Raw genomic sequence first — 26980 nt, forward strand, 5'->3', positions numbered from 1 at the left:
CTTCTCGATGCAAACTATAATTTCTATGTATATATACGTTATCTTCATTTTTCATTTTTGAAGATTCTAATAAAATTTTATCCTATAATTCTTATAATTAAATCATCATACTGTAACCTCGTATCACCTTGCATTCTATTTACTTTGTCTTAAATTTTTTGTACTAAATGAGAAAAAAACATTAAAAACTAATATTTCAGAAATAGAACTAAAAAGTAATTTGATATTATTTATTAATACTATTTTTACAAACTTTTTGTTTCATGTATCTGAATCGAGATATACAGGGAATTTCAGCTTTTTTACATCTGCATAAGTTCTTAGAGCAATTTTTACAGTTACATGGTGGTACTAAGTCTGTTTTTGTACGCAGTAAAACTAAAAATTTCTGGGGCATCAGAGTCTAATTATCTATATGATATAGATATAATCTATATTCTATAATCATATAGATATCCAGTGGATAGTGGATAGTATCCATATAAAGTAGATCTAGTTCTTTTGCAGCATCATCAAGGCACGTTAATTGTGTGTATGCCGCCACAACATAAATGCTAGTTTTACATGCAATGATAAGGCTGCAAAATAACTAGATCCATTTTTATATGAATATCACATATTGGCTTTGACTGTGAGCCGATGTTGCGCCTCATAGCGCGCCATTAAAATATCGATATCTTAACCAAAAATAAACTTACGAACATTTTCTTAAGCTCAAATTGCCTTTTGAGTTCTTCTATCATTATTTTTAATTAAAGTATACATGTTTATAGCTCAAATTTACTTGAAACCCTTATAAACAAATTAATGTACAATTTTTTTAAGAAAATTATAAATTCAAACGAGTATAATTTTAAAACAAATAAAGATAAAGTAACTTAACAAACTTTTTTTGAAAGTCTATTAATAAGGCTTTAAAACGAGACCATCTAAGGCTCATTTGCATGCGTAAAAGCCGAGTTACGATCGATAAAGCTTCGAAAAATACTTATTTTGCAATTTTCAATTTGCATTGTGCACTAATTTTACAATATCTTGAATTCTGATTATTGGATTTAAGTTTAGTAAACGTTTTTTTCATCGTTTTTTATTAACGAACAAATTTTATTTGAAATATTATTTTTTATCCCTTTTAGTTTATGAGCCAGAGCCTTATAAACAATTTATAAACAGTTAAATTGTTTATAACAATTTTTTGACCACTCGGATCAAAATCCACCCTCGAAATTCGTAATCAGCAGCCAAAAATCCATAAGAAACCGTTGAGTTTGTCCATCAGAATTGAAAAGGACACAGTGACCCCTCTGGCGCCTATTTGGAATACTTATCTTGGAAGCGAACGAAGTATAAAAGACGTCTCAAAATTACAAATAGGTCAAATTGTTGCATCAGCGTTAATGGTAAGAAGTTAAATCATCTCAGATTTGCTGAAGTCATCGTGATCATAGCGAACACATTCGAAGAATAACAAACTATGATTGAGGAATTCATAGAAAGCTCCCAATATGTCACTCAAAAGATGAATATGACAAAAACAAAAACAATCACAAAATAGACGACCCCATACTAATTCAGTCAATTTGTACTCTACGAGCTCCCTAGTGGGAAAGTTTTGGTGGTAGTTCTGATTTCTTTCATTATACAGGGTGGTTCATCTTATTCGCCTCGGTCTCTGTACGGAAAACCACTTGATATTTTAAAAAATTTTCTTCACAGAAATATACAGGGTCTTTAATACTACAACCTAAAAATAATGTGAATTATACAGGGTGTTCCAAAAAAGAGTGGTATATCAAAGTTATATTTTTTCTTATGGAATGCCCTATATCTGATGACATTATTGAATTGACGTTAAAAAATAAGCTATACTTTCATAAGGGTTCCCTATACCTAAATACAGGGGGTTTTGATTTATTTCGATTTTTATAAAAATGTAAGGTTTTAGAAAAAAATAAATATCTACGAATCTAAGAAGCAGTAACAAATTCTTTCTTGGATCTTAATAATAGACTATTTAGCATACTTAAAAAGATGCTCACTGCAACAAAATTTCTTACAGGGTGGTCAAAATATGAGATTGTTCTATTAACAAATTCAAGCTGTAATAACTTACTTATTTTAAATGGAACACCCTGTATCTTACTAGTCTATCGCGTAGAAAATTTACTTAGCTTTCAATTTGTATTAGGGTTTCCTATACCTATCTTTTTACAGGGTGGTCAAAATATTAGATTGTTCTATTAACAAATTCAAGCTGTAATAACTTACTTATTTTAAATAGAACACCCTGTATCTTACTAGTCTATCGAGTAGAAAATTTACTTAGCTTTCAATTCTTATTAGGGTTTCCTATACCTATCTAGCTTCATTTTTTAAATATTTAAAGATTTCCTAATTTGTAAGCTTTAAAAATTAGAATTAAGTACCTATGTCGTGGTTATGTACAACACATCACGAACACCGGCAATATACTTAAATATCTTAGTCAAGATAGTTTCATTAATAAAATTCACATTTTTATCATTTAATCACACAGAGTGTTCTTATTTTAAATGACATACTCGATATTCTATTCTTTATAATGGAAGATATTTAAAATCTCTTCAATTCCATGTTAACATTCTCAATACACATGTTATTCTGTAAATATAAATTCCCATGTTATTCTGTAAATACCCATTTTTACATATTTTTGTACAATAGGCTCGTTTTCGTCAAAGTAGCCATTGCATTTAATTGTTTGTAATTGCGATTTAAAGATTCAAACAAAAAGTGGTGTTCTTAAATTTACTTAATAACCGCTGGGTTAAGATATGGAAAATACTTATACGGAATGAAATATAATTTAAATATCTTCCAGAATACGGCATCTAATATAGGGTATGCAGTTTAAAATAAACATATTATTCAATTTCACATGTAGGCCAAAATCAACTAAAATAATACAACACTCTGTGTGATTACATGATAACAATGAAAATTTTATTATTACTGACAGTATCTCGTCTAAGTATACTGCCGGTATTGGTGATGTGTTGTACATAAACACGACATAGGTACTTATGTAATTCTAATCTTTAAAGCTTACAAATTAGGAAATCTTTAAATATTTAAGAAATTAAGGGAGATAGCTATAGGAAACCCTAATAAGAATTGAAAGCTAAGTAAACTTTCTACTCGATAGACTAGTAAGCTACAGGGTGTTCCATTTAAAATAAGTAAGTTATTACAGCTTGAATTTGTTAATAGAACAATCTAATATTTTGACCACCCTGTAAAAAGATAGGTATATGAAACCCTAATACAAATTGAAAGCTAAGCAAATTTTCTACGCGATAGACTAGTAAAATACAGGGTGTTCCATTTAAAATAAGTAAGTTATTACAGCTTGAATTTGTTAATAGAACAATCTCATATTTTGACCACCCTGTAAGAAATTTTGTTGCAATAAGCATCTGTTTAAGTATGCTAAATAGTCTATTATTAATATCCAAGAAAGAATTTGTTACTGCTTCTTAGATTCGTAGATATTTATTTTTTTCTAAAACCTTACATTTTTATAAAAATCGAAATAAATCAAAACACCCTGTATTTAGGTATAGGGAACCCTTATGAAAGTATAGCTTATTTTTTAAGGTCAATTCAATAATGTCATCAGATATAGGGCATTCCATAAGAAAAAATATAACTTTGATATACCACTCTTTTTTGGAACACCCTGTATAATTCACATTATTTTTAAGTTGTAGTATTAAAGGCCCTGTATATTTCTGTGAAGAAATTTTTTTAAAATATCAAGTGGTTTTCCTTACAGAGACCGAGGCGAATAAGATGAACCACCCTGTATATGTATTTTGGACTGTTGAATCCGAATATGAGGTTTGCGGACAAAATTTCGGGACGAAACATGGAAAAAATCGCGAAAAGAGCAAAAATTCTGTTTTTTCCGCTTTTTTGCTAAAATCTGGAAAACAATTAACTTTTAGTAAATAGTCTGTTAACAAAAATTAAAGTACTTAAAATTATCTACAAATATCACTATTTACTTTTTTTTTCAGACGAACCCTTCGGTCTAACGTGCAAGTTGAAAATTGCCAATTTTTAACTATCTCGGCAAAAGCCACTTTTTACATTCCAAAACATTATTTTTTATTAGAATGCTGTCATTTGATAAATTTCTCCTAGTTTTCTGTACAAATAGTATAGTACAAAGTTTTCTGTAATAAATGTTACATAGTTCATAATATGAATATTGTATGTCTCTTGTGACAGCTTCCATGAATTCATTACATCCAAAGAGGCCGGGAATGTCTCTGCTTTTCCCTTTGAGTCACAGAAGATTAGGCACAGATGGAGTCACAGTTTCAGTTGGTGTGAATATTACCTTCGGATATATTATCCTGATTTCTGATAAACCTTGAGGTTTTGTTCTTTCAAAATGTATTAGTTGAACAGCTCCCTGACTTCCATAAAACTCAAGCGCGGGTTTAGTTTTCAACACGGGAATGGACTGGTTAGGAGCTACTGCATGTTTTGGTGCAATACAAGAAATTCACCCATGACGTGAAAAGTGGGGTATCCGTCGATTATATGTACGTTAAAATCAGCGTTATCGTACACCTGTTGTGTAAAGCACGGCTGGTCAATTTTCTGCGGATCGCCTGCGATTGCTGACACTTTCAGACAAGCAACGCGCTTGCTCAAAGTCTTGTAGCGGCAGTAAGGCCCAGATAATTCCTCTCACCATTCCTTGCAGGTTGGCCGTTTTCTTGATGTAGTTTCCTCTTTGGGGTTTTGTTCATCCTATACAGAAGCTGTTCGCCTGGAAGTGTCAGCATTCGCAGGCGATCCGCAGAAAATTGACCAGCCGTGTTTACACAACAGGTGTACGATGACGCTGATTTTAACGTACATACAATTGGCGGATACCACACTTTTTACGTCATAAGTGGCATTTCTTGTATTGCTCCAAAACATGCAGTAGCTCCTAACCAGTCCATTCCTCGGTTAAAAACGAAACCCGCGCATGAGGTTTATGTCAGGGAGCTGTTCAACTAATTTATTTTAAAAGGACAAAACCTCAAGGTTTATCAGAAATTAAGATAAAAGATCCGAAGGGAATGGTCATACCAACTGAAACTGTGACTCCATCTTGCCTGATCTTCTGTGGTTCTAACGGAAAAGCAGATATATTCCCGGCCTCTTAGGATGGAATGTATTCATGGAAGCTGTCACAAGAGACATACCAAATAAACTAACATCTATTATTTGTGCAGAAAACTAGGAGAAATTTGAACTTGTATTTTCGACCAAACGGTTCGTCTGAAAAAAAAGTAAATAGTGATATTTGTAGAGAATTTTAATTACTTTAATTTCTGTTAACAGATCATTTACTGAAAGTTAATAGTTTTCGATATTTAAGCAAAAAATCGAGAAAAAGCAAAAATTTTACGCTTTTTTCGCTATTTTTTCAATGTTCCGTCACGAAATTTTGTCCGCAAACCTCATATTCGGATTCAGCAGCCCAAAATACATATGTGATGGAAGAAATCAGAACTGCCCCAAAACTTTCCTAGTCAAAATACAATTTTATTGAATCGACGTATAATTATGAATAGCAATGAAAAAGAACAATTCAAGAATATATGTGTATCTACCTGGGCCAAATTTATAAATTTGACAAAGAACACCAAAGTGCGTAAATCGCTAGAAGAGCAAGACTGGCATGGGCAGGATTTGGAAAACTAAGTTGGATACTTCATCATCATCGTCACCCAGCCCTTTGCGTCCACTGATGTACATAAGCCTCCCTCATTTTTGTCCATTGTAGTCTATTTTGAGCACATTGCATCCAATTTTTTGACATTTTCTCGAGATCGTCAGTCCAACTAGTATGGGGTCTTTCTCTACTTCTTTTGTCTAATCTCGGCCTTCACTCAAGTAATCTCTTCACCTTTCATCACTGATTCGAGCGACGTGTCCGGCCCAGTTCCATTTCAGTGTAGCAATTTGGAAAATTATATCGGTAACTCCTGTTCTTCGTCTTAAGTCTTCATTTCTAACTCATTTGCAGCGTTTCAGAAGTTGTAGCTATCAATGTCAAAGTTTCGGCACCATAGGTCATCACAGGTAACACACATTGGTCAAATGTTTTACGTTTTAAAGAAATTGCTATATCGCTTTTAAAGGTGTCTTTGAGTTTTACATAGGCTACTCATGCTAGGTTTATTCTTCTTCGTAGTTCGCATGTTTGGTTGTCTCTTATAATCTTTATTTGGTGTTCAAGGTATATGTATTTTTCCACCAGCTCTGCTTCGTTGTCTCCAATATTGATATTTACGCTAGGTACTAGGTTTGTAATAAATTTTGTTTTGGATTGGATACTTAAAAAACGCAAAATATCTCAATATTTTACGAGCAAAGTATGCATACTTCCTAAAATGACATATGGATGCCAAATATGGACCCTTCTTCTTAAAGGGCCATCTCTTCAATAGAGGTTGGCTACTACAAATGCAAATGCAAACTCTTCTCTGTCTTCAGCTTTTCTTATTAGCTGTTCAAAATTTAACCCTGTCTATTGTAGGATGTTTCTTAGCCACGATAGTCTTTTCCTAACATAGTTCTCCCTTGCCCTCGATCTTGTTTTCACTATTAGTTGAGTACATTGGTACTTATTGTTTGTCAGTATGTGACCTAAGTATGATGTTTTAACATGGACCCTAATCAAGGCAAATATGACCAAATTTAAATGAAATTTTGCAAGGCACAGTGTTGGTATGCCATAATAAAATATTGGAGACCTTACGAAAGTAAACGACCGAGAGGAAGACCACAGATGAGATGGGTGGATGATATTAAAAGAATAGCCAAAACAAAGTGGAAGTATGTTACTCATAATAGAAATCGACGGAAAGAGTTGGGAGGGGCCTAGGTCATAAAAAAATATATTTCCTATAATGAAAAAACTAAATGAATTTACGCAGGATTTTTTATCAGAATATCCATTTTAAATGCACAATTTTGCTTTGGTGTTGCGATTGAACGGTTTTGATTTAATTACATAATAGTTTTAAACTTAAAGGTTTTCTTTAAGCTCTCTGTAACTTGTTTTCATAAACACCAAGTTGGAAAGGAAATAAATACCGTGTAGCTCAACATACAGCAACAACAATTAAAACTTGAAGGACATAAAAAAATTGGGAATTTTTCCTCTTCTTAACAATTACATCGATTTGAAGTCACTATATTTTGTTAAATAATACTATGTAAACTATATATTTTGAGGTTACTACTTTTAATAGTGTGCTAGTTTCATCTACTTATCAGAATGTACTGAAGATGATCTAATTTAGATCGAAAACGCTTTGCAGTGCAGTTGGATGACATTTTAAGAAGTTTTTTAATAAACTATTTTATTCCAGTATACAATCAGGGACGTATTTAGGGGTTGGCGAAAGAGGCGCCCGCCAAAGGCGCAAGAGTGAGGGGGCGCAAAATTAGCGGAAGAAAAACTTTTAGGAAATCCAAGATTTTAATTTTATAAACTAAGCACTTTTCATACTTTTGATGAAAAAATGTGATACCGTATTCTAGCAAAATTAAAAAGATAAGAGAATACATAAATACATAGACGATGGTCTTCAAAGACAGGCCATCACTTCTCGTGACAAAAACGTTAAGAGATTATACATACATAAATAAGAGGGGGCGCAAAATTAGCGGAAGAAAAACTTTTAGGAAATCCAAGATTTTAATTTTATAAACTAAGCACTTTTCATACTTTTGATGAAAAAATATGATACCGTATTCTAGCAAAATTAAAAAGATAAGAGAATACATAAATACCTGTACGGTGTCAGTAGTCAGTAACATTATAAAAATAATTGTAATATAAGGATTTTAAGTTTTGTTAACTGGATGGTTTGCAGCGTTGCAAGCTAATACTACGTTATTAATGTTAAACTACGTGAAAACTCAGAAATTCACAGAAATTGTTATCTGAAATGGAAGGAACTAGAAGTGAGACTCAAGAAAAATTTATGTTTAGATGCAAATTTTCAAAAAGCAATCAACATGGAGGTGGAAATATGGCGAAATATATTAAAAGTTGTTGTAGATGTGATTTTGCACTGTACAAAAAACAATTTACCTCTTAGGTGGTCATCAGATTCAATATCCGATCAAAACTGTGGTGTGTTTTTGAGCACTTTGGATCTTATAACTTATAAGCCATTACCACCCCCAACTGAAACAACACATTGAATACGTAAGTAAATAATTGAGCTTCTTGGGAATAAAGTTCGCTCACATATCTTGTTGAAAATTAAATCAGTAAAGTATTTTTTTCTATCATCTTTGACTGTACTCCAGAAGTTTCGCATTCCGAACAAATGAGTCAAGTCATAAGATACATTGATTTCTCTAGTGGTCAGGCTGAAATCGTGGAAAGTTTTGTTCATTTTATTGTTAGCCACAAGAAAACTGGTGAAGGAATCTCAAATGAAATTCTAACAAAATTGAAGGAAGATGGATTGGACGTAAATGATTGTCGTGGCCAAGGCTTCGATAACGGATCGAACATGGCAGGAATTTACAACGGCGTACAAACTCATATTGGCAACATCAATGACTTAGCTAGATTTGTGCCATGTACCGCGCACAGCTTGAATTTGGTTGGTGTTCATGCAGCAAAAGTATCCCCAATGATGATTACTTTTTTTGGTATCGTACAGAGTATAATCTGTTTTGCCAGTGGTTCAACGATACGATAGGGATGTTTTAACAAGTATTTGGGTAGCACTCTGAAGGGACACAGTGACACACGATGGTCTTCAAAGACAGGCCATCACTTCTCGTGACAAAAACATTAAGAGATTATACACTGCTCCAAATGAGATGACCAACAATCATGAATAGATTAATGAAACTGTTTTTGGGGCTTCAAGCATTGTAATTGATTGTCCAAACAAGTCATTACAAGCTAAAGACACGTCTCTTGACATTGCATCAAAACTGTTGAATGGCCTGTCCAAGAATATTAAGAAACGGCGTGATGATGGTGTGGATGATATAATTTCCAAAGCTGTATCAACATGTGATGAAATTGGTATTAAGAGTTCATTTACACATAAACGAACTAAGAGAGTTAAAGCCTTATCATCAGAAATGGCCACGGATGAGAGCTACCTCATACCTCAAAGACAAGAATTCCAACGAGAATGTTTTTTTGGTTTATGACAAATTAATAACCGAAATGAGTAAAAGATCAGAGGCCTACAAAAAAGTTTCAAAAGATTTTGGATTCTTATCAGGGTCATCACTGCAAAAACAACAGGCTCTGATTTGGAAAATTGTGCAAAATATTCTGGCCTCAAATACAGCAAAGACGTGGACGCTGTTGAAATAGTAAGATAAATTGGAAGTTTTAAATTCCATATGAACGGGTTGTTTGAACAGTTGGGCTCGGCATCCCAATTAGAAATTTTGCAGGCATTTCATAAGTACAAGCTAAGCGATGTTTGGGGGAGAGCATTGAATTTCCCCAAGGGCGCAGGAATGGCAAGATACGTCCCTGTATACAATTCGAAGTTTTTTACTTCTGGATGAGCTCTTTAACTATGGTATACAGCCAGCTACTGGAATTTTCCTATTGATTATAAATCTAACTTTCTATTTTATTCTTTCCGCTCTTATTCTTTCACGCCCAAATTATTTCAGGAAAAAATCGGTTTTAATTTTATTCCTTTTTCTGGCTCTCGAATCCCACCTTCTTTGTGTCTCTTATTTCTCGAGTTTACTTAACCGGTGCTCTATTATATTCTTCTTCTTTTCTCCTTTCCTATTCTATACTTTCTTTACTTTCTTTCAAATTGCATACTAACTTCGGCTACTTTCCTTTCCAAAGTCGAGTTTAGTGTAGCAATTTTCCACATTTCTCTAACTAAATATTTTAATTACCGATCAAAAACTAAATGTTGATTATTATAGAGTTTATTTTCGGCATTTCCGAAATAACCAGTGCAATTCTAACACAGGAACAGCTAGATCAAGGCAGTTGATTTAATGTTTAACGTAAATTACACCAACACATTTTTTTAAATTCGAAATACGAAAAACGGTTTGTATATATTTTTAATTTTTTTGCATTTTTCCATCAGTTCCAAAAACATAAATACTACATTTATATTGGCAATTTATTACCATTTAAAGTTGGAATTGAAAGTTTGTGTGTTTGTTATTCTCTATATAAAATCAATAGGACAATTTGTTTTTAAACAGTGCCCATTGAAACACGAGGGAAATAAAAATAAATATAATATTTCCTTTCAATTTATGGTCCTTTGTGATTAATTGTTTTTTCACTGTGGAGCTATTTTTTATTATTTGCTATCGAAAAATGGATTTTGTTTGTTAATAACAGTTATTTATTGTCCACAGTAACTTTTGGAATGTATGATAGTCTACTAAAAAACAAAATTGTTCCGAACAAATGTGAAAAATGATATCTTAATATAACATAAATGTTAAACATAAATTACCAAAAATTACATTTTTAAAAATTCAAACCTATTGTCAATAGACAGTTAATATTCTTCTTCTTTAAGCGCCATTTCCGCGACGGAGGTCGGCAACCATCATAGCTATTCGGACTTTATAGACGTTTGCTCTGAAAAGTTCATTTGATGTACAGCCATACCATTCTCTCAGGTTGCGCAGCCACGATATTCTGCGTCTCCCTATGCTTCGTTTTCCTTGAATCTTTCCCTGCATAATCAATGGGAGCAAGTTGTATCTCCCTCCGCGTGTAATATATCCGGGATATTCTAATTTTCTTGTTTTGATGGTATTTAAAAGTTCCATTTCTTTTTTTTTTTTTTCATTTATTTTAGAACCTCTTTGTTTATGACTTGTTCTGTCCACGATATTTTCAGAATCCTTCTGTGCATCGATAGCTCGAATGATTCTAGTTTTTTCATTGACGCGGCATTCAAGGTCCATGCTTCCATTCCATAAAACAAAGTCGACGTGGTTAGAAATCCGAAAATCCGAGTTTTCGATATTCTCATAAATTTTGTCTTCTTGTGGTTCATTGTTAGACCGTATTCTTGTCCAAACTCCGCTATTCTGGTCACCAGCCTCTAAAGATCCCCAATATTTTCGGCTAAGATGATAGTGTCATCCGCATATCTAATGTTGCAACATTGCAACTCTCTTCATGTTGTCTTTAAGCAATCACAGCAACAGCAACACCTCTTGAAGGCCTTGGATACTTTCGTACAAAATAACAGTGTCCCTGTATAGCTAATAGTATGAATCAAATTATTATTATTGGTTTTCACTTAAATATATTATAGTAACATATTATAAATTAACAAAAGATTATATTATTGTGCCTTGATGAATAGTATTCTGGATAAGTTCACTGTTCTGGAGTAACTGAGTTTGATTTCTTGTTCATTAATATTTACCACCAACAAATTTTCGCAGCAGAATCTAAGCCTTTTTACTAAAATGTCTAAATTTTCAGATCATCCATTGTGATTTCTTTTTTCACAAAATCATACTTTATTGTTTTTGGAACTCACTATACAATAGTTCTGCATTATCCTCCTATTCTGGTATATATTCTTGTCTGTAGCCTTCAGTACACTGAAATCCGAAGTCAGAAAAGCAATAGAGCAAGCCAAAAAAAAAGCAATTTGGAAATTCTAGATTCTCTTATAAACAACTTGTGAGTTCCGAAAATGCGTTTATATTTATTTCATCGAATTCGAGAAGGACTTCGACAGTAAAACACGCTACACCTTTCGACTGCCTGCGGTCAGCAGGACTTACTACGGTATAAGACTACCAAAATACTTACATTACAATCGAGTAGCCTCTATCCAAATTAGAGATAGTCGTACTGAAAACTACCCATCAAACGTGGATTACGACAGGGTTGTGTTTTGTTACTCAGTCTTTTTAATGTATACTCTATTGAAAACTTAAGAGAGGCTTTGAATGACAGATTAGAGAGAGTAAAACTACACAGTAGACGAATTATTTCGCACAGCAGCCGATGGAGAAAGGTTTCACGAAATTGTAAACATGATGACAGCGTCTTTGGATGGCTTTTTTGCATCCAAGTTCATAGCTCTTCTAAAGCGATTCTAGTTACTAATTTCTGATTAAATACATTTTATAGACTTTCTTAAGCAGGCATAATGATTATTTTCTGTCAAGATCTCCACTCTTAACTTCTTCGCAATTTATTCCACACGTCATACAGCACGGATTATCTACCCCGCTCAATTAAAACGTTGTCAATACAGCTACTAAAAAAGATCACTATCAAAATTCATTTACCACATACATAAACTGTTTACTTACCACTTACCACTCGATAAAATTGATAGTACTAAGTCTTTATTGATTGTTCCAGGTATAAAAATGATAACAGCGGAGCTTAAATCCTTCTAGTAGCGAACAAACAAAACACATTCGAGGGTTGAGATAAGATGACGGCCTGCCCTTTTCGCCGCCCGTCGGGGTCAACGGCGGTCCAAAACGGTGGAGGCGGCGCAGCTCTAAAACGAACTTTTACTACGAAACAAAATTCGATTCAAATTACCGACGATCAATTCGAAGAAGACCGCAATACTCTTAACTTAAAGCATTTAAACGAAGCAATACTTATTCTTACGTCACCAACGGTAATCATTTTTTTCTATTTCAGTTCTAATTCTTTAGAATAGAAAATTTATATGTACAGCTTAGGTCACTGAATAGTTTACACCTTCACTTTGCTGAAAAAATAAAACAATAAGCTATTAAACACGTCCAAAATTCCTAGGATGCATTTGAATGACGTGCAAAAAACAAGAGCTCAAACTCGAAGGGGGTCATTAAGTCAGTAAAGCAGGTTGCTGCAGATTTGAACGTGAACCATATGTGTATATGGAAAATGAACAAAGATTGGATAATTTTTACTTTATAACACAATTAGGTGGTTCAAGAAGGCAAAAGATCTCCACAGAGCAACAAGATGGAGTGTTGGTGGACACATAAACAAAATAATAAAAATGAATAACCATTTTCAATTTAGTTGCAAAACGAAAACACAGCCGAACCATATTCTAGTCCAACCAGAGAGTGCTGCAAGCACCCCTACCGGTTTCGAAACTTATTAGTCTCTCATTAGGAGGCACATATGCTGCACTCCCTGATCCAACCAAAACAAACCCAGCGTGCAGTCCCGGATTGCAACGAACGAAATGGCATAGATGCCCTAGCGGCAACTGCTAGCAAAAAGACTAAGTTTTCACTCTAATGGCATATAAAACAACATAATGCTATTCTACACCCCACCAGAATGAAAACAATGGGAACCTTCTCTGGTTACACCTCCGAGGCTTCTACAATTTGCAAGCCATACGGATGCTGAGACTAAGGAAGATGAGGGAATTCTACAATTTACAATTCACGTCCCATCTGCTCAGCGCGGTAAAGTTCCAACGAGAATGGTTCCCTATGGGAAAATAATAAAAGTTTGATTTTTTTTAACATAAACGTTTCTTTTTAGAATGAAGCTGTCCAACAGGGTTTGACTTCATTGTTAATAAAGGAGGGACCTACCAATCGTTATAAATATAGTTGTCTGTAAGTATTATTTGCATATTATGGTTAATTGTGTATGGTTAATTATGAAATCTGTATCTTCCGCTGGTGAACTTCAGTCCTTTTGGGCTGCTGAAGCTCCTTCAGTCTTAATGTTTTTTTTTGTATGAATATTTTCTCATATCTAGCATTTTCTTTTATATATCTATACCTATATGTATATCTTTTTACTAAATACTAATAAAAACCAAAGATGTTTAACGCTTGTTTACAATTTTTAGAGACCCTCTACCAGAAAGTGTCACCAGTTGTTCACATTATGCGTACTTGGAAGACCTCTATGATATGGTCAAATGCGAAAACGGTATGTTTGGCCTTAATCTACTAAGTTCGTTCTCAAGATAAGCTCGAGAGACACTTGACATCCAGCAACCTCGTGTCTTTCGAGCTTATCTTGTGAACGTACGTAGTGTAGCAGATTATTTTATCACTGATATAATTCTTCTCTTGCAGATATAGATATAAATACATTCTTCGATAACTTGGGTCAGGAACTAATAGCCGCGTCTCTCAACAGCCGAACTGAACGTGCTTTCATCTGCCTTGGGGGTGATCTCAATGAGTTTTTGACCACTCTGGATGGCGTCTATGATGTCCTCAAATACCAAGAAAATGATCGCGAGAGCGAGCACGAAACTGAAGCGTTCGTTTGTACAGCCATTAACGAAAAAAACTTGCAACTGGATTTCTCAACAGAAAAACCTGCCATTGCTTATTTGTTTGTTGGAAGCTTGAAGGCTATCGCAAGGATTCTTTACAATACTCAAGTCGAAATTGAGCTAGAGCAGAACAGCGTGGATAAAAGGCATTTTAGGTAATGATTTAAATGTGTTCTTTAGTTTTCATTATACCGATTCAACCATTTTAGTCTTATAGGTCTATAGTCCAGGAGCTATAAGGTTACACAAGAAACAGCCTTGGCCACAGGACTAGTAGCCTTTACAGGACTACTAGCCTTTCTTCTTATGTCTATAAAGAGTTATTTTATTTGATCAAAATCAAATCATCAGCATCGCAGATGATTCAAATATTGTTTATTAGTTGATTCCTAAAGGCTTTTCTTTTGTAAAATATTCACTTTTATATTTTTTAAATAATCAGGTCTATTCTGTAATTACAAATCGAATAGAAATAAGTCAAATCGAGTAGAAGTTAGCAAGTCGGATCGGAATTAATAGGAATTGGTATTATGTAACTCATCTCGATCTCTACTATCGGAACTTTGGGTAGAAATTGATTTCAACTAGACAAGCCCTGTCGAGCTCACATTTAGACATTGTAATTGGTCTTGACGCTTGCGCATTGGCATGATTATTGTTGTTTTGACGTTAATTCGTTAAATCAATTATCGATTTTAGGCTGTGCTGTTATTTATAATTGTATATTTAATTTTATATACCAATAATTTTACAGCATCAAGGTTAATCATCACCATTCTCTTTGCCTTATCCCGGGGTCGGCTTTCCTAATTGCATTTCTCCACACAATTCTATCTTGGGTCATGTCAATGTCAATCCCCTTTACCAACATGTCCTGCCTTATCGTCTCCCCCAGGTCTCCTTTGGTCTTCCTCTCCTACTCCTTCCAGGAATCTGCACTTCAGCTATTCTTTGTATTGGGTGATTAACGTCTCGACGTTGAACGTGACCAAACCATATTAACCTATGCTCTCTCATTTTGGCATCAATTGGTGTCACACCTAGACTTCCCCTAATATACTCATTTCTAATTGTATCCGTATTTGTCACTCCACTCATCTATCTAAGCCCTAAGCATTCTCATTTCCGCCATTTCAACATCAAGGTTATTAAAAATCATTAAACATTTTAAGCATTGCTACTCTAATTAATTTACTGGTAGAACATGTAGATTTGAACGTATTTTGTGTATTTCAAACGAAAAACACAAGAAAAATCATTTAAAACACTTTTGTGTTTTATTCTTGTTGTGTTGAATTTGTCAAACTTAACCAAAACCATCGAAAACAAACCAAAATTGCTTCTTTTTTTGATAAATTTCTTCGCACAGAACACTTATTTCACTTTGTAGTGCAGTTTTGCAACCTCCTCCTGAGCGCGTCAAATAGTAGTTGGCGTTTTCGATTTACACTGATTACGATGTCAGTAACGGAATGCCAATCCAAACACGAAAACCACACGATAGATATTTCACATTCCGATTTCGGGTAATTACGATTCGACTTCATCATTTCTATTCTATTTATTAAAAGTTAGGGAATAGAGCTGCCTATCTTACATTTGTTATTGGGTATATATGTTTTCAGGTACAAAATCCAACTGATTTCGTCATCAAAATCTAATATATGTTCTGCACCAGATAACACAAGCAACAACCTACAAATGGGAGTGAGCACGTTTTGCAAAGCTTTTCCATGGCACTTCGTCTTAGGTATGTAAAATACACCAATTACCAGAGCAACAGAAAAAGTTCTTAACAAAACTAATTCACGATGAATCTGAAGGCCTTCCGCTCCGATATTCACTGAATTCTCTACACCATCTGCGAACATATTGAACAGATATGCACTTTTACCCATAAAATTCGATTAACTGACGATGCATGTCAATAGGTGAAATACATTTTGCATTTAAAAACGTATCGCAACATGAATTGCATATTGGCGATAACAGCGACCGGGACCTCCATCTTCGAAAGCTGCTAGGCCGACACTGAGCAATGCAGCGATGCGAAAGTGGGGTAAGAGAGAGGGAGAGTTGACGTGTAAGGCAGTGTTGCCAGATTTCTCCCAGCACGTCGCACTCTATCTTAGCAGCATAAGGAACCTTTTTTACAAATGACCCTTGTATATTTGGATACATTATTTTTTATACTTAAAACGTGTTTCAGATTATCGTCTGGAGTTCGTCCAATTGGGAACTGGCTTTATGCGCCTTTTTGGCCAGTTTCTGACAACTTGCGGGGCTTCAGTAGCAACGTATTTCGAATTTCAAAGACCAAGGAATATTACGCTCTCATTTGACGAAATTGTTAAACGAGCCAACACTCCATTCCTGCTGAGTATCAAGAAATTTGCGAAATCTGAAGAATTTGCTGCAGAGGTTAGTATTTATTGATGGCTTTCAAGATTTCTGTACACTCTTTTAGTTATTGTAGACCAATAAGGACAAAATCCTGCAAAGAGTTCGGATCAGTTTTTAAATGATTGACAAATTAGTGTAAAAAACAAGATTTATTAGAGTTTTTGCACCATATTAAAAAGCTAAATAGTTAGACTTAAAAATACAAAATTTCATTTTTTTTCAAACATTGAAAAAACTTCAAAATGACGATTTTTGAAAACTAAAAATTTAATTAGTTGCTTAGAAAATGGCAAAATTAGGTAAAATAATTATTTGTTAATGACTATTAATAAAATTAACCTAAAACTTTGGTATTTCACCTAAAATTAGATATTGGGGTACTTAATAAACACTCAAAATTTGCCACATACCTTTACCCAGATTCCTTTTTTTTTTTCAATAACAGAATACAGAAAATAATGAAGATATGACAATTCTAAGGTTGCCAAATGACAGTATTAGAAGGAAAGACAGCAATATACATCCATCACCTGCCCCATTATCTAGATAAAACTCCATTTATTATGCATATAACCATTTAGAATAACTTTAAAAATGTTGTTCGTAGAAAAGTGTTTTTACATATTCGAAAATCTGGTATTTAAATATGAAATTTGTTTATAAATTTATTAGTTAATAAACAGTCTAACTTGTTTAAAAAATTTTTGAAAACATAATTTTCCCCAACACAACAAGTATATACAAATTAAAAAAGAAAGGTCAAAATCCATTGAGTAGATGCGTAGATATAAAAAATTATAGTAGTTTGAAGTTGCTTGTTTAATTTTTGAATTCGCGGATATGTAGGTTACTCCTTCATTTACCACGATTTGTCACCATTTTAACTACAATTTTGAAAATTCGTAGAGGGTTCTGTGAATATAAAATGTATGTATTGATAGTAGAAATCTTCTACTTTCATTGGGCACCCGCTTTCATTGTCCTATCTCTAATTTTTCTGTCTTATGTTATAGCAAAAATGGTCTTTGCGATAAACAAATAGAATAACTTTTAAACTAATGAATCAGTCTCAAATTTTGAGGGCTTGTTAAGTACCCTAATATGCAACTGTGGGTAAAATTCCAAAGATCTAGGTTAATTTTAATAATAGTTATTAACAAATAATAATTTTGCCTTATTTTGAAGTTTTCGAAGCAACAAACTGACTTAACTTTCAAAAATCGCCATTTTAAAGCTTTTGTTCTAAAATGTTCACTAGTAATACCACTAGAGGTCAAATTATTTCGGGAAATTTTTTTGAGATCATCAATATTTTGAAAATTTCCTGAGTCGCAGACGAGGGAAATTTTCTAAAAATATTCATGATCAAAAAAAAATTTCCGGATATTAATTTGACTTCGCGTGGTATTCGGTAAGAAAATTCCACACCAAATTTGCATTTGAAAATCCAAAGCTGCATGAACAGATTAATAGCGCGCCATAGCTTTGTCAGCAATTATTTAGGCTTTCAAATTCGTAATTTCTACTCATTGTAGTTGCATGGGAGTACCATTTCAAGATAGAAAATAGTATATTCTTCAATTTTACATAAGTTTTGAGTAACTACAAGTGATAGAAAATGAATCAAAACTAAATTATGTAAACAAATAAAAACGACTCTGTCAAAAATGTTCTGTTATTGTAAACGTCAAAAAATTTCCACTATAATTCGCTGTTGGGTACCCCACGAGCAAAAAATTTCCGATAAAATACCTCCGTTGCCATGGTGATCTGTCAAAATAACGCATTTTGATTGGTTCAAAATTACAGGTGTGGAATTTTCTAAAAAATCAAACTGTAATTCTATGTCAACTATTTAACTGTTTAATGGGGTGCAGAAAATTGAAAAATCGCGTTTTTGCACTAAATTGTTAATAATTAAGAAACGGCTCCGAACTTTAGGCAGGAAACAGGTAGGTTTTCTTTCTATAGGTTTATAATAACTAAAAAAGTTGTCAGATACCTTAATTATTTAAAATCCTAAAGAAGGTTTTTTGCTTATTTCTCTGGACTATAATGTCTATTAAGCAATTTATAACATCGGTAAAATTGGTGTTCGAGATTTTTACTTTTTTCACTTGCGTCCATAGCTGAATAAAATTTGAAGTTGTTTTTTTTTAATTGTTTGTTACCAATACTTAGAAAATCTCTCAACTAATCGACTATCGGCGTAAGCGGTAAAATAAATACGCGAGAAAACAAAATTGAAAAGTAATTATTTTCCCCCTTTAACGAAGCCTGTTTTGTTCCAGGATCTGAAACTGAAAGGTCAGATGGTGTTTTGCCTGGAATCGAACTCAATCCTATTTATTGGTTCTCCATTCATCGACGGGCTGGAGGGTCTCACCGGAAGTGGCCTCTTCATCTCCGACATACCTCTCCACGATGCCACTAGAGATGTTATTTTAGTGGGAGAGCAAGCCAGAGCACAAGTATGTTAAATACGTTTAATTTTTTTAGTAGAGTATTGATTTCGATATTTCTATTTTTATATTTATAAACGGAGTGTGGGGCGGTTATTTCATAAAACAAACAAGGCGAAGTACGTAAGTCGATACTAAAATCACTACAATGGAAGATAGTCTAGGGCGCATCTGTTTTGAGATGGACGTTGAGAGGTGACTCAAATTTTTTTGCAGAAATTGCTTGAAAATAACTAAAATAATAATATTTGAGTTATCCTCCCTCTCAAAAAGGTCCGGAACATTGTTTAAATAATCAAAATGTCAAAAATTGAAGGAAAAATTCGATTTTTTTCTTCGTTTTTTGATTATAACTTTAAAAGTATTCATTTCCGAGAAAAGTTGTACCGACATAAAAGTTGCGTAATTAAATTTCCTACAACATAGAATTAGCAAAAAATTTAAAAAATAGTCACCCCAGTTGCAAAATAGCAATAATTGCGAAAAAAACCATACAAAAACAAGTATTCGCATTTTACGTTTTTCAACCATTTATTCTACACTTAGGACCTTCATATTTCACCCAGAAAAACTTCATGACACAGTGAAACAATGCTGTAAATTTCATTAAGATCGGTTCAATAAATTTTGGAAAATAAATTTTGCAATCCAGCTTTCGCAAAAAAAATTAATTTTTTCAAAATGTTACAGCACTGAAAAGAAAGCAGATAGCAAGTTGAATTTTTTTTTGCTTATAGAAATGTACTGTACCTTTTATTTGCAATTTTCAAAATTAAAATCGATTAATTACCACGGCGTCAGAAAATTTTTGAAATAAACAATAATTTTTGGTGCTACGCGCAGGACAGCGGTGTTCGATTCACACAAGTTGATTTCCACCAAAATTTCTTCCAATCATTATCTAATATATTATTATCTTACTCTATATTTTGATGTATTTTAATATTTTAATTCCACAAAAATCAAACTAATTTTATTATTGTTTGTGAAATATTGTTTAAACAATTGCATATGTTTAAAAACAATAAACTTTTATTATTTAGGTTAAAATATATGAACAAAGAAAGTTTTTGCTAATAAAAGTGTTATTTTAAAAGATAGAGTATGTGTTTTTATTTTGCAATAAACAAATTTATTTTTAGTTTATATCGAAATGTAATAAAAATTAAAATGTATCAATCATTGTCAAAGGTCATTGGAATGCCCAATCAGAGCAAACTATCCGCTGCCCTGCGCGTAGCACCAATAATTAATGTTTATTAAAAAAAATTCCTGACGCCGTGGTGTTAATCGATTTTAATTTTGCAAAATTGCAAATGAAAGGTACAGTACACTTCTATACGCAAGAAAATTTTCAACTTGCTATCTGCTTTCTTTTCAGTGCTGTAACATTTTGAAAAAATTAATTTTTTTTGCGAAAGCTGGATTGCAAAATTTATTTTGCAAAATTTATTGAACCGATCTTAATGAAATTTACAGCATTGTTTCACTGTATCATGAAGTTTTTCTGGGTGAAATATGAAGGTCCTAAGTGTAGCATAAATGGTTGAAAAACGTAAAATGCGAATACTTGTTTTTGTATGGTTTTTTCACAATTATTGCTATTTTGCAACAAGGGTGACTATTTTTTAAATTTTTAACTAATTCTATATTGTAGGAAATTTAATTACGCAACTTTTATGTCAGTACAACTTTTCTCGGAAATGAATACTTTTAAAGTTATAATCAAAAAACCAAGAAAAAAATCGAATTTTTCCTTAATTTTTTGACATTTTGATTATTTAAACAATGTTCCGGACCTTTTTGAGAGGGAGGATAATTCAAATATCATTATTTGATTTATTTTCAAGCAATTTCTGCAAAAAAATTTTAGTCACCTCTCAACGTCCAAATGTACTAATATTTTTACAGATGCGCCCTGGTCTAAGAATGTTTCAAAATAGAACTTTTTGAAAAATCAGACCAAAAATACGAGGGCAACTTTAGCCCACCATTCTCACTACCGCCAAAAACGTCATTTTTTTTGTTTTTACTATTTTTTTGATAGGTTTCAACCAATTTAAAAATTTCAAAAAATTTATACACATTCTTCAAGCTGCTACAAAACTTGTTTATTTTTTATAGATACGTAAATTAAGTGTACATAACCTAAAAATTAATTTTCAACGAAAACTTTTCGTTTATAAATTCGCAAAAGTCTGTGTGTTATCACGTTGCCGCTCCTGCAATACTGAAATCAGATTTATCGATGGATTCTTATGTAGTTTTTTCTTCTGAATCCAAATCTGAAAACGGCATTTCGATATCTCTAACCGTCTTCGAGATAATCGACCTCAATGTCTAAAATGTGACGTCACAATCCATTTATTTTCTGCCGACACACTATACCTCAGCTGAAATCGTTGCTAGTAAGTAGGCTAGTTTTTTAATCTCGATTTGTTAAGCAAAGCATAGGTTATTTACATTTGAGTTTGACACTTCGTGAATGTCAAACTAAATGTTAAATTAAGTATTAATAAAATATCAATGACATTTGATAGTGAATTTAATTATTATCTAAAATAAATAAGATGTTCAAAAATACAATTTGAGTATATTTTAAAAGCAATAATTTATTAACAGCTTTAAAAAGGTCTATACGAGTATACGGCCTCCCCTTTAATGATAAATGGACTGTTCCATTCGTTATGAAATGAAAACTGTTATTATAGTCGGTTCGCTAAACTCGACACAACTGGCTAGTGATTTTAGTAGGTAATTTTTTTGTTTTTTGCCAATTTTGCCAAAATTGGCAAGATTACTAATTATTTAGTACTTATTAACTATTTAGTAATTTTTTTTTTCCAAATTGGCAAAATTATTGAATAAAATCACTAGCCAGTTGTGTCTGAGTTTAGCGAACCGACTATATGAAATAATATTTTTTGAAATAAAAAATTATGGTCTGATATGTGCAATTACATCCTTCTAATGGAAAAAAATATTTGAAGATTTTTCTAAAATTATGGATACCACAACATTTTCATTTATAACTCTTTTATTTTTAATTTCACGAAGAAAAGTTATTCTTCGTAAAAGCTCTATATGCTCTAAGATTTATGATCCAACCATCATATATAAAATTTTATTAATTTTATACGAGGTATATAAAAAATATGAATTTCGATCAAGAGTAAAGTGGAGATGAACTAAACAACTTTTCATAATAGCAATTTTCCATATTAGGAATTAAAATACGTAAATAAACAAAGTTTTCGTTATGATAATGCTCGCATTTTCAGCTTGTTTTTTCTAAAACAGCGTAGTTATAACTTTTCTTTTAAATGGCTCGGGTCTATTTTTTATTTTGTGTAATTTATCAAACAATAGATTTCTAATTTTTTCAGATTTTTTTACAAAATATATTTCTAATTTTTTCAGATCTTTAAATACCTACGGTACGAAACTTTAAAAAACCAGTTAAGCTAATTTATTATGAGATTTAGGGGATTTTCTCCATTTTATAGACCTCAAAATAGATCCAATCAAGGTTTTTTATAGGTTAGTTATAATTTGAATCAATTGAGTGCTTTAGGATATTCAAGAATTGAGCGAAACACCTGTAAATCCCCAAAAAACATGTTTTCAATTATTTTATGGGTTTTGCGGTGTTGCGTAAATTTTTGAATGTTCTAAGGACTCACTTACTTCAAATTATATATACCCTATATAAAACCTTGATTGGATCTATTTTGAAGATCCCCAAAGCCCCTAAAAAATTAGTTTGTCGGGTTTTTGAAAGTCACGCACCTTATGGAAAAATCTAAAAAAGTCATAAATATAATTTTTTGATAAAATACACAAAATAAAAAATAAATTGGACCTTCAGCCATCTCCAAAAAAAGTTATAAGCTTTTTTCGAAAAAAAAATGCACTTTTAGGTTATATGCACTTAACCTAGAAGTCAAATCAAAAATAGACAAGTTTTGTAAAAAAATCAATTATACGTGTAAATTGTACTTATGTACAAATTTTTAAAAATATTGCAGCTCACTGAAAAAAAAAATAAGGATGAAAAATTACATTCTATGGGAAAGGGATGGAGTGGGAACGGTAGGCTGTGTCCTGTGTTATTATTTAATCACATATAATGTAAAAAAAATGAAAAAAATTGAATTCTGGGAGTGGGGGCATTTTATCTATTTTAACGATTTCACACTAAAACGAGGACCTTAGATAAAAAGAAAACAAAGAAAAAAAGCGGAACTATGCAATGAAGAATGTAGCTAAATGAGCCATATTAGAAACAAACTAAGCACATAAGAAATATATAGACATAAGAAATAGAGAAATAATAGCAATTGAAGACTCACGACGCGACGGGGGCGATTGAAATGTGCAGAAGAGTAGAAGAGGAAAATTAACCTTAAAAGTAATGACCTGAAAGAAGCATATAAATATCTTTGCAAGCTAAGCTAAGCACACAAACCTCAAACAATTTTGACAGGAAACCCTGAACCAACAGAAGAAAGATCAGTTTGAAAACCCTATTTCCAAGAAAACAAGAAAATGGTACGATTTTAAATCCGTTTTGCTTCACTCCACACTTCCTTGTATAGTTGTTCTTTGTTTTTCCTCTTCCTTATTTTGTAAGTATTTATAATATATAAAAACCATTTGCATATGTTTGATATTTTTGTTTAGGATGGTTTAAGAAGAAGAATGGACAAACTTAAGAGTTCCATCGAAGAGGGAAACAGAGCTGTAGATAAAGAACGAGAGAAAAACGTCAGTCTGTTGCATTTGATATTTCCACCAGATATCGCAAAGCGTTTGTGGCTTGGTAAATATTTTTTATTTTAACCCAAAGATCATAATATGCCAGAAAAATAATAAATAATTTTGTTTTTCGTTGGAATTTTACCGCGCAAGACATGCTAGAAATGAGATGCATTTTTTAGATATCTCTCAGCCTTCTTTGCTCTAGTATTCGTTGGTTATCAAAGTTTAGAAACCACGAAGGTGTTACCAGAAAACTTGATCCCAATAAAGATTTATTTTTAATATTATTTTAATTTTATTAAAAGTAAAACTTTCGCTTGTTTTGAACAGATGTCGCCACGATACCCATATCATGTTATTTCGTTGTGAATTGATACTGACAGCACAATTTTTAGTTTGTTCAGAGATAATCATAAATGCACTTTCTGATGATAACCTAATACATAAGGTTTGAAACCGGTTAGGGTGCTTATGGCGCTCTCTGAACGAACTGAAATATAAGACGGCTCTTGTTTCGTTTTACAACAAAATGATTATTTATTTAATTTTGTTTTTATTTTTTAGGAGAAACAATAGAAGCAAAAACACATGAAGACGTCACTATGCTATTTAGTGATATTGTGGGATTCACCTCAATTTGTTCCACTGCTACACCTATGATGGTTATTAATATGCTGCAAAATTTATATAACAAATTTGATATTTTTTGCGGTCAAATAGATGTATATAAGGTAATCATTTACATACCTATACGAACATATACTATATTTACTTTTGTAGATAACAAGTTCTTTTATTGTGTGCTCCCATTTTTCTTTTCAACTGCTTTTTGTGTTTTGTTGGTTCTATTTTATCAATTCTTTATTTATTATTTGACAAATGTCTATTTTGCTATTCCATTTCATATTTTTGGCTACTCCTTTTTACGTTTTTTTTTAGTCTCATTTTTCTTCAATAATTTTCATGATACATATTTCTAATGTGTTGTCCCTTATATCCAGTTTCTAAAGTATTTAAAATTGTTTTATCTCCTCTGCATTAAGAGAAAGTGAACCTTGATCTATATTAATCTTTCCAACTGTCATCTATATTGTCTTTGAAATGTTAATTTTAAAGCCTTTCCCATAACTTGCTTCACTGACTAGATTTACTAATATCTGCAGATCTTGTCGTATTTGTTTTGCAAGAACAGCTGTATCGTCAGCATATCTGATACTGTTGATTAATTCGCCGCTCAGTCTTACTTCCTCTTATATGTCATCCAAAGCCACCCTAAAGATTTCTTCAGAGTATAGACTAAAAAGCCTGGGTGACAAAACACAACCCTGTGGTACTGCAAGTTTGATGGGTAGTTTTTCAGTACGACTATCTCCAATTTGGATAGACGATGCTTCCCTGTAATAAAATATGATATTGTCTTATATCGTCTTGCTACCTGCAATCACTCGAAAAACGTGTCATGTTGCACTAGGTCGAATGCGTTCTCGAAGTCAATGAATCAAATATAAACGATCTTTCGATTTTGTATAATTCGTAAAATTATCCATAAGTATGTGGCTCATCAAACTGATTATTCTCAAATCACTGCATTTGTTGAGTCTGCTTTTCTTTGGTAATGTCATAAGTAATGACTCCAAAAAATCATCTCGTATTTTTCCTTCGTTATAAATATTGTTAAATAAAGTGATTAAGTAGGTAATGTTTTCCTGTAGAATGTTGTAACTGTCGTTTTAATTTTGAAGTCTTCTATTTCTTTATATGAGTTCTTCGGCCAAGAATCTTTGGCTTGCTTAATTTTTTATTTTACAAGTTTGTTGATTTTATGGTACCTATTTGTTAATATTTATATTACAACAACCGCATCATATAAAATGTACTTGTAGGTAGAGACTATCGGAGACGCCTACTGCGTGGCTGGAGGATTGCATAAGGAAACCAACACACATGCTCAACAAATCGCTTGGATGGCACTCAAGATGATAGAAACGTGCTCAATGCATCAAACCCACCAAGGAGAACCAATAAAAGTAAGTGACATATTATTAGTATAGGTTAAATAGATTAACTTGAAACAAACAGTCTTAAGGGTCTTTGTCAATATTATTTAACAAATTGTAAATAAAAAGTTTGTCATCTCACCTTTGATTTTTCTTCTTTCAGATGCGAATAGGTATCCACACTGCTTCTGTACTGGCTGGCGTCGTTGGTGTCAAGATGCCTCGTTATTGTATGTTTGGGCATAACGTCACTATAGCAAATAAGTTTGAATCCACCAGCGAACCGTTAAAAATTAATATTTCTCCTACTACTTTTGTGTAAGTAAAACCGTCCTATCAATCATTTTCAAATTCAGTGTATATCATTATACATAAATATACAGGGTGTAACAAAAATACAGGTCATAAATTAAATCACATATTCTGGGACCAAAAATAGTTCGATTGAACCTAACTTACCTTAGTCCAAATGAGCATACAAAAAAAGTTAGAGCCCTTTGAAGTTACAAGATAAAAATCGATTTTTTCCGATATATCAAAAACTATTAGAGATTTTTTAATGAAAATGGAGACGTGGCACTCTTATGGCAGGAATATTTTAAAAATAAATTATAGTTAATTTTGTGCACCCCATAAAAGTTTTATGGGGTTTTGTTCCCTTAAACTGCCCCAAACTTTTTTGTACGTTCCAATTAAATTATTATTGTGGTACCATTAGTTAAACACAATGTTTTTAAAACTTTTTTGCCTCTTAGTACTTTTTGGAAAAGCTCGTTTTTATCGAGATATTTTGAATATTTGTCAAATCCACCACATACTCGTATTTGTATACTGTTACGTACGATCGTAGAGACCTGGTAATAATATGAATTTTTTTTATAAATTTGAGGTTTATAGGTATATTTTATAGGATATAGGTTTACAGTTTGAGGTATATTTTGAACCATATTAGAAAAGAAGCCACATCTCGATAAAAGGTGCCTCATCGGAAAAATACTAAGAGGCAAGAAAGTTTTAAAAACATCCTGTTTAACTA

The 26980-nt window shown here is 32.5% G+C and overlaps 1 protein-coding gene across 1 annotated transcript in view; it reads left to right on the plus strand.

Moving 5' to 3' along the window:
* LOC114327624 (head-specific guanylate cyclase) overlaps window positions 1–26980 on the plus strand; it is a 42735-nt gene that overhangs the window by 7677 nt on the left and 8078 nt on the right. Inside the window, exons 2-12 of the mRNA XM_050660062.1 lie at window positions 12428–12698; window positions 13568–13644; window positions 13884–13966; window positions 14116–14476; window positions 15947–16071; window positions 16531–16742; window positions 19016–19195; window positions 23870–24008; window positions 24512–24678; window positions 25831–25974; window positions 26108–26262. Of these exons, the coding sequence (XP_050516019.1) occupies window positions 12504–12698; window positions 13568–13644; window positions 13884–13966; window positions 14116–14476; window positions 15947–16071; window positions 16531–16742; window positions 19016–19195; window positions 23870–24008; window positions 24512–24678; window positions 25831–25974; window positions 26108–26262 (1838 nt within the window). The 5' untranslated portion in view covers window positions 12428–12503. The remainder of the gene's footprint in view (window positions 1–12427; window positions 12699–13567; window positions 13645–13883; window positions 13967–14115; window positions 14477–15946; window positions 16072–16530; window positions 16743–19015; window positions 19196–23869; window positions 24009–24511; window positions 24679–25830; window positions 25975–26107; window positions 26263–26980) is intronic.

The sequence above is a fragment of the Diabrotica virgifera genome, chromosome 9, assembly GCF_917563875.1.
Source record: "Diabrotica virgifera virgifera chromosome 9, PGI_DIABVI_V3a".
Classification (NCBI taxonomy): Eukaryota; Metazoa; Arthropoda; class Insecta; order Coleoptera; family Chrysomelidae; genus Diabrotica; species Diabrotica virgifera.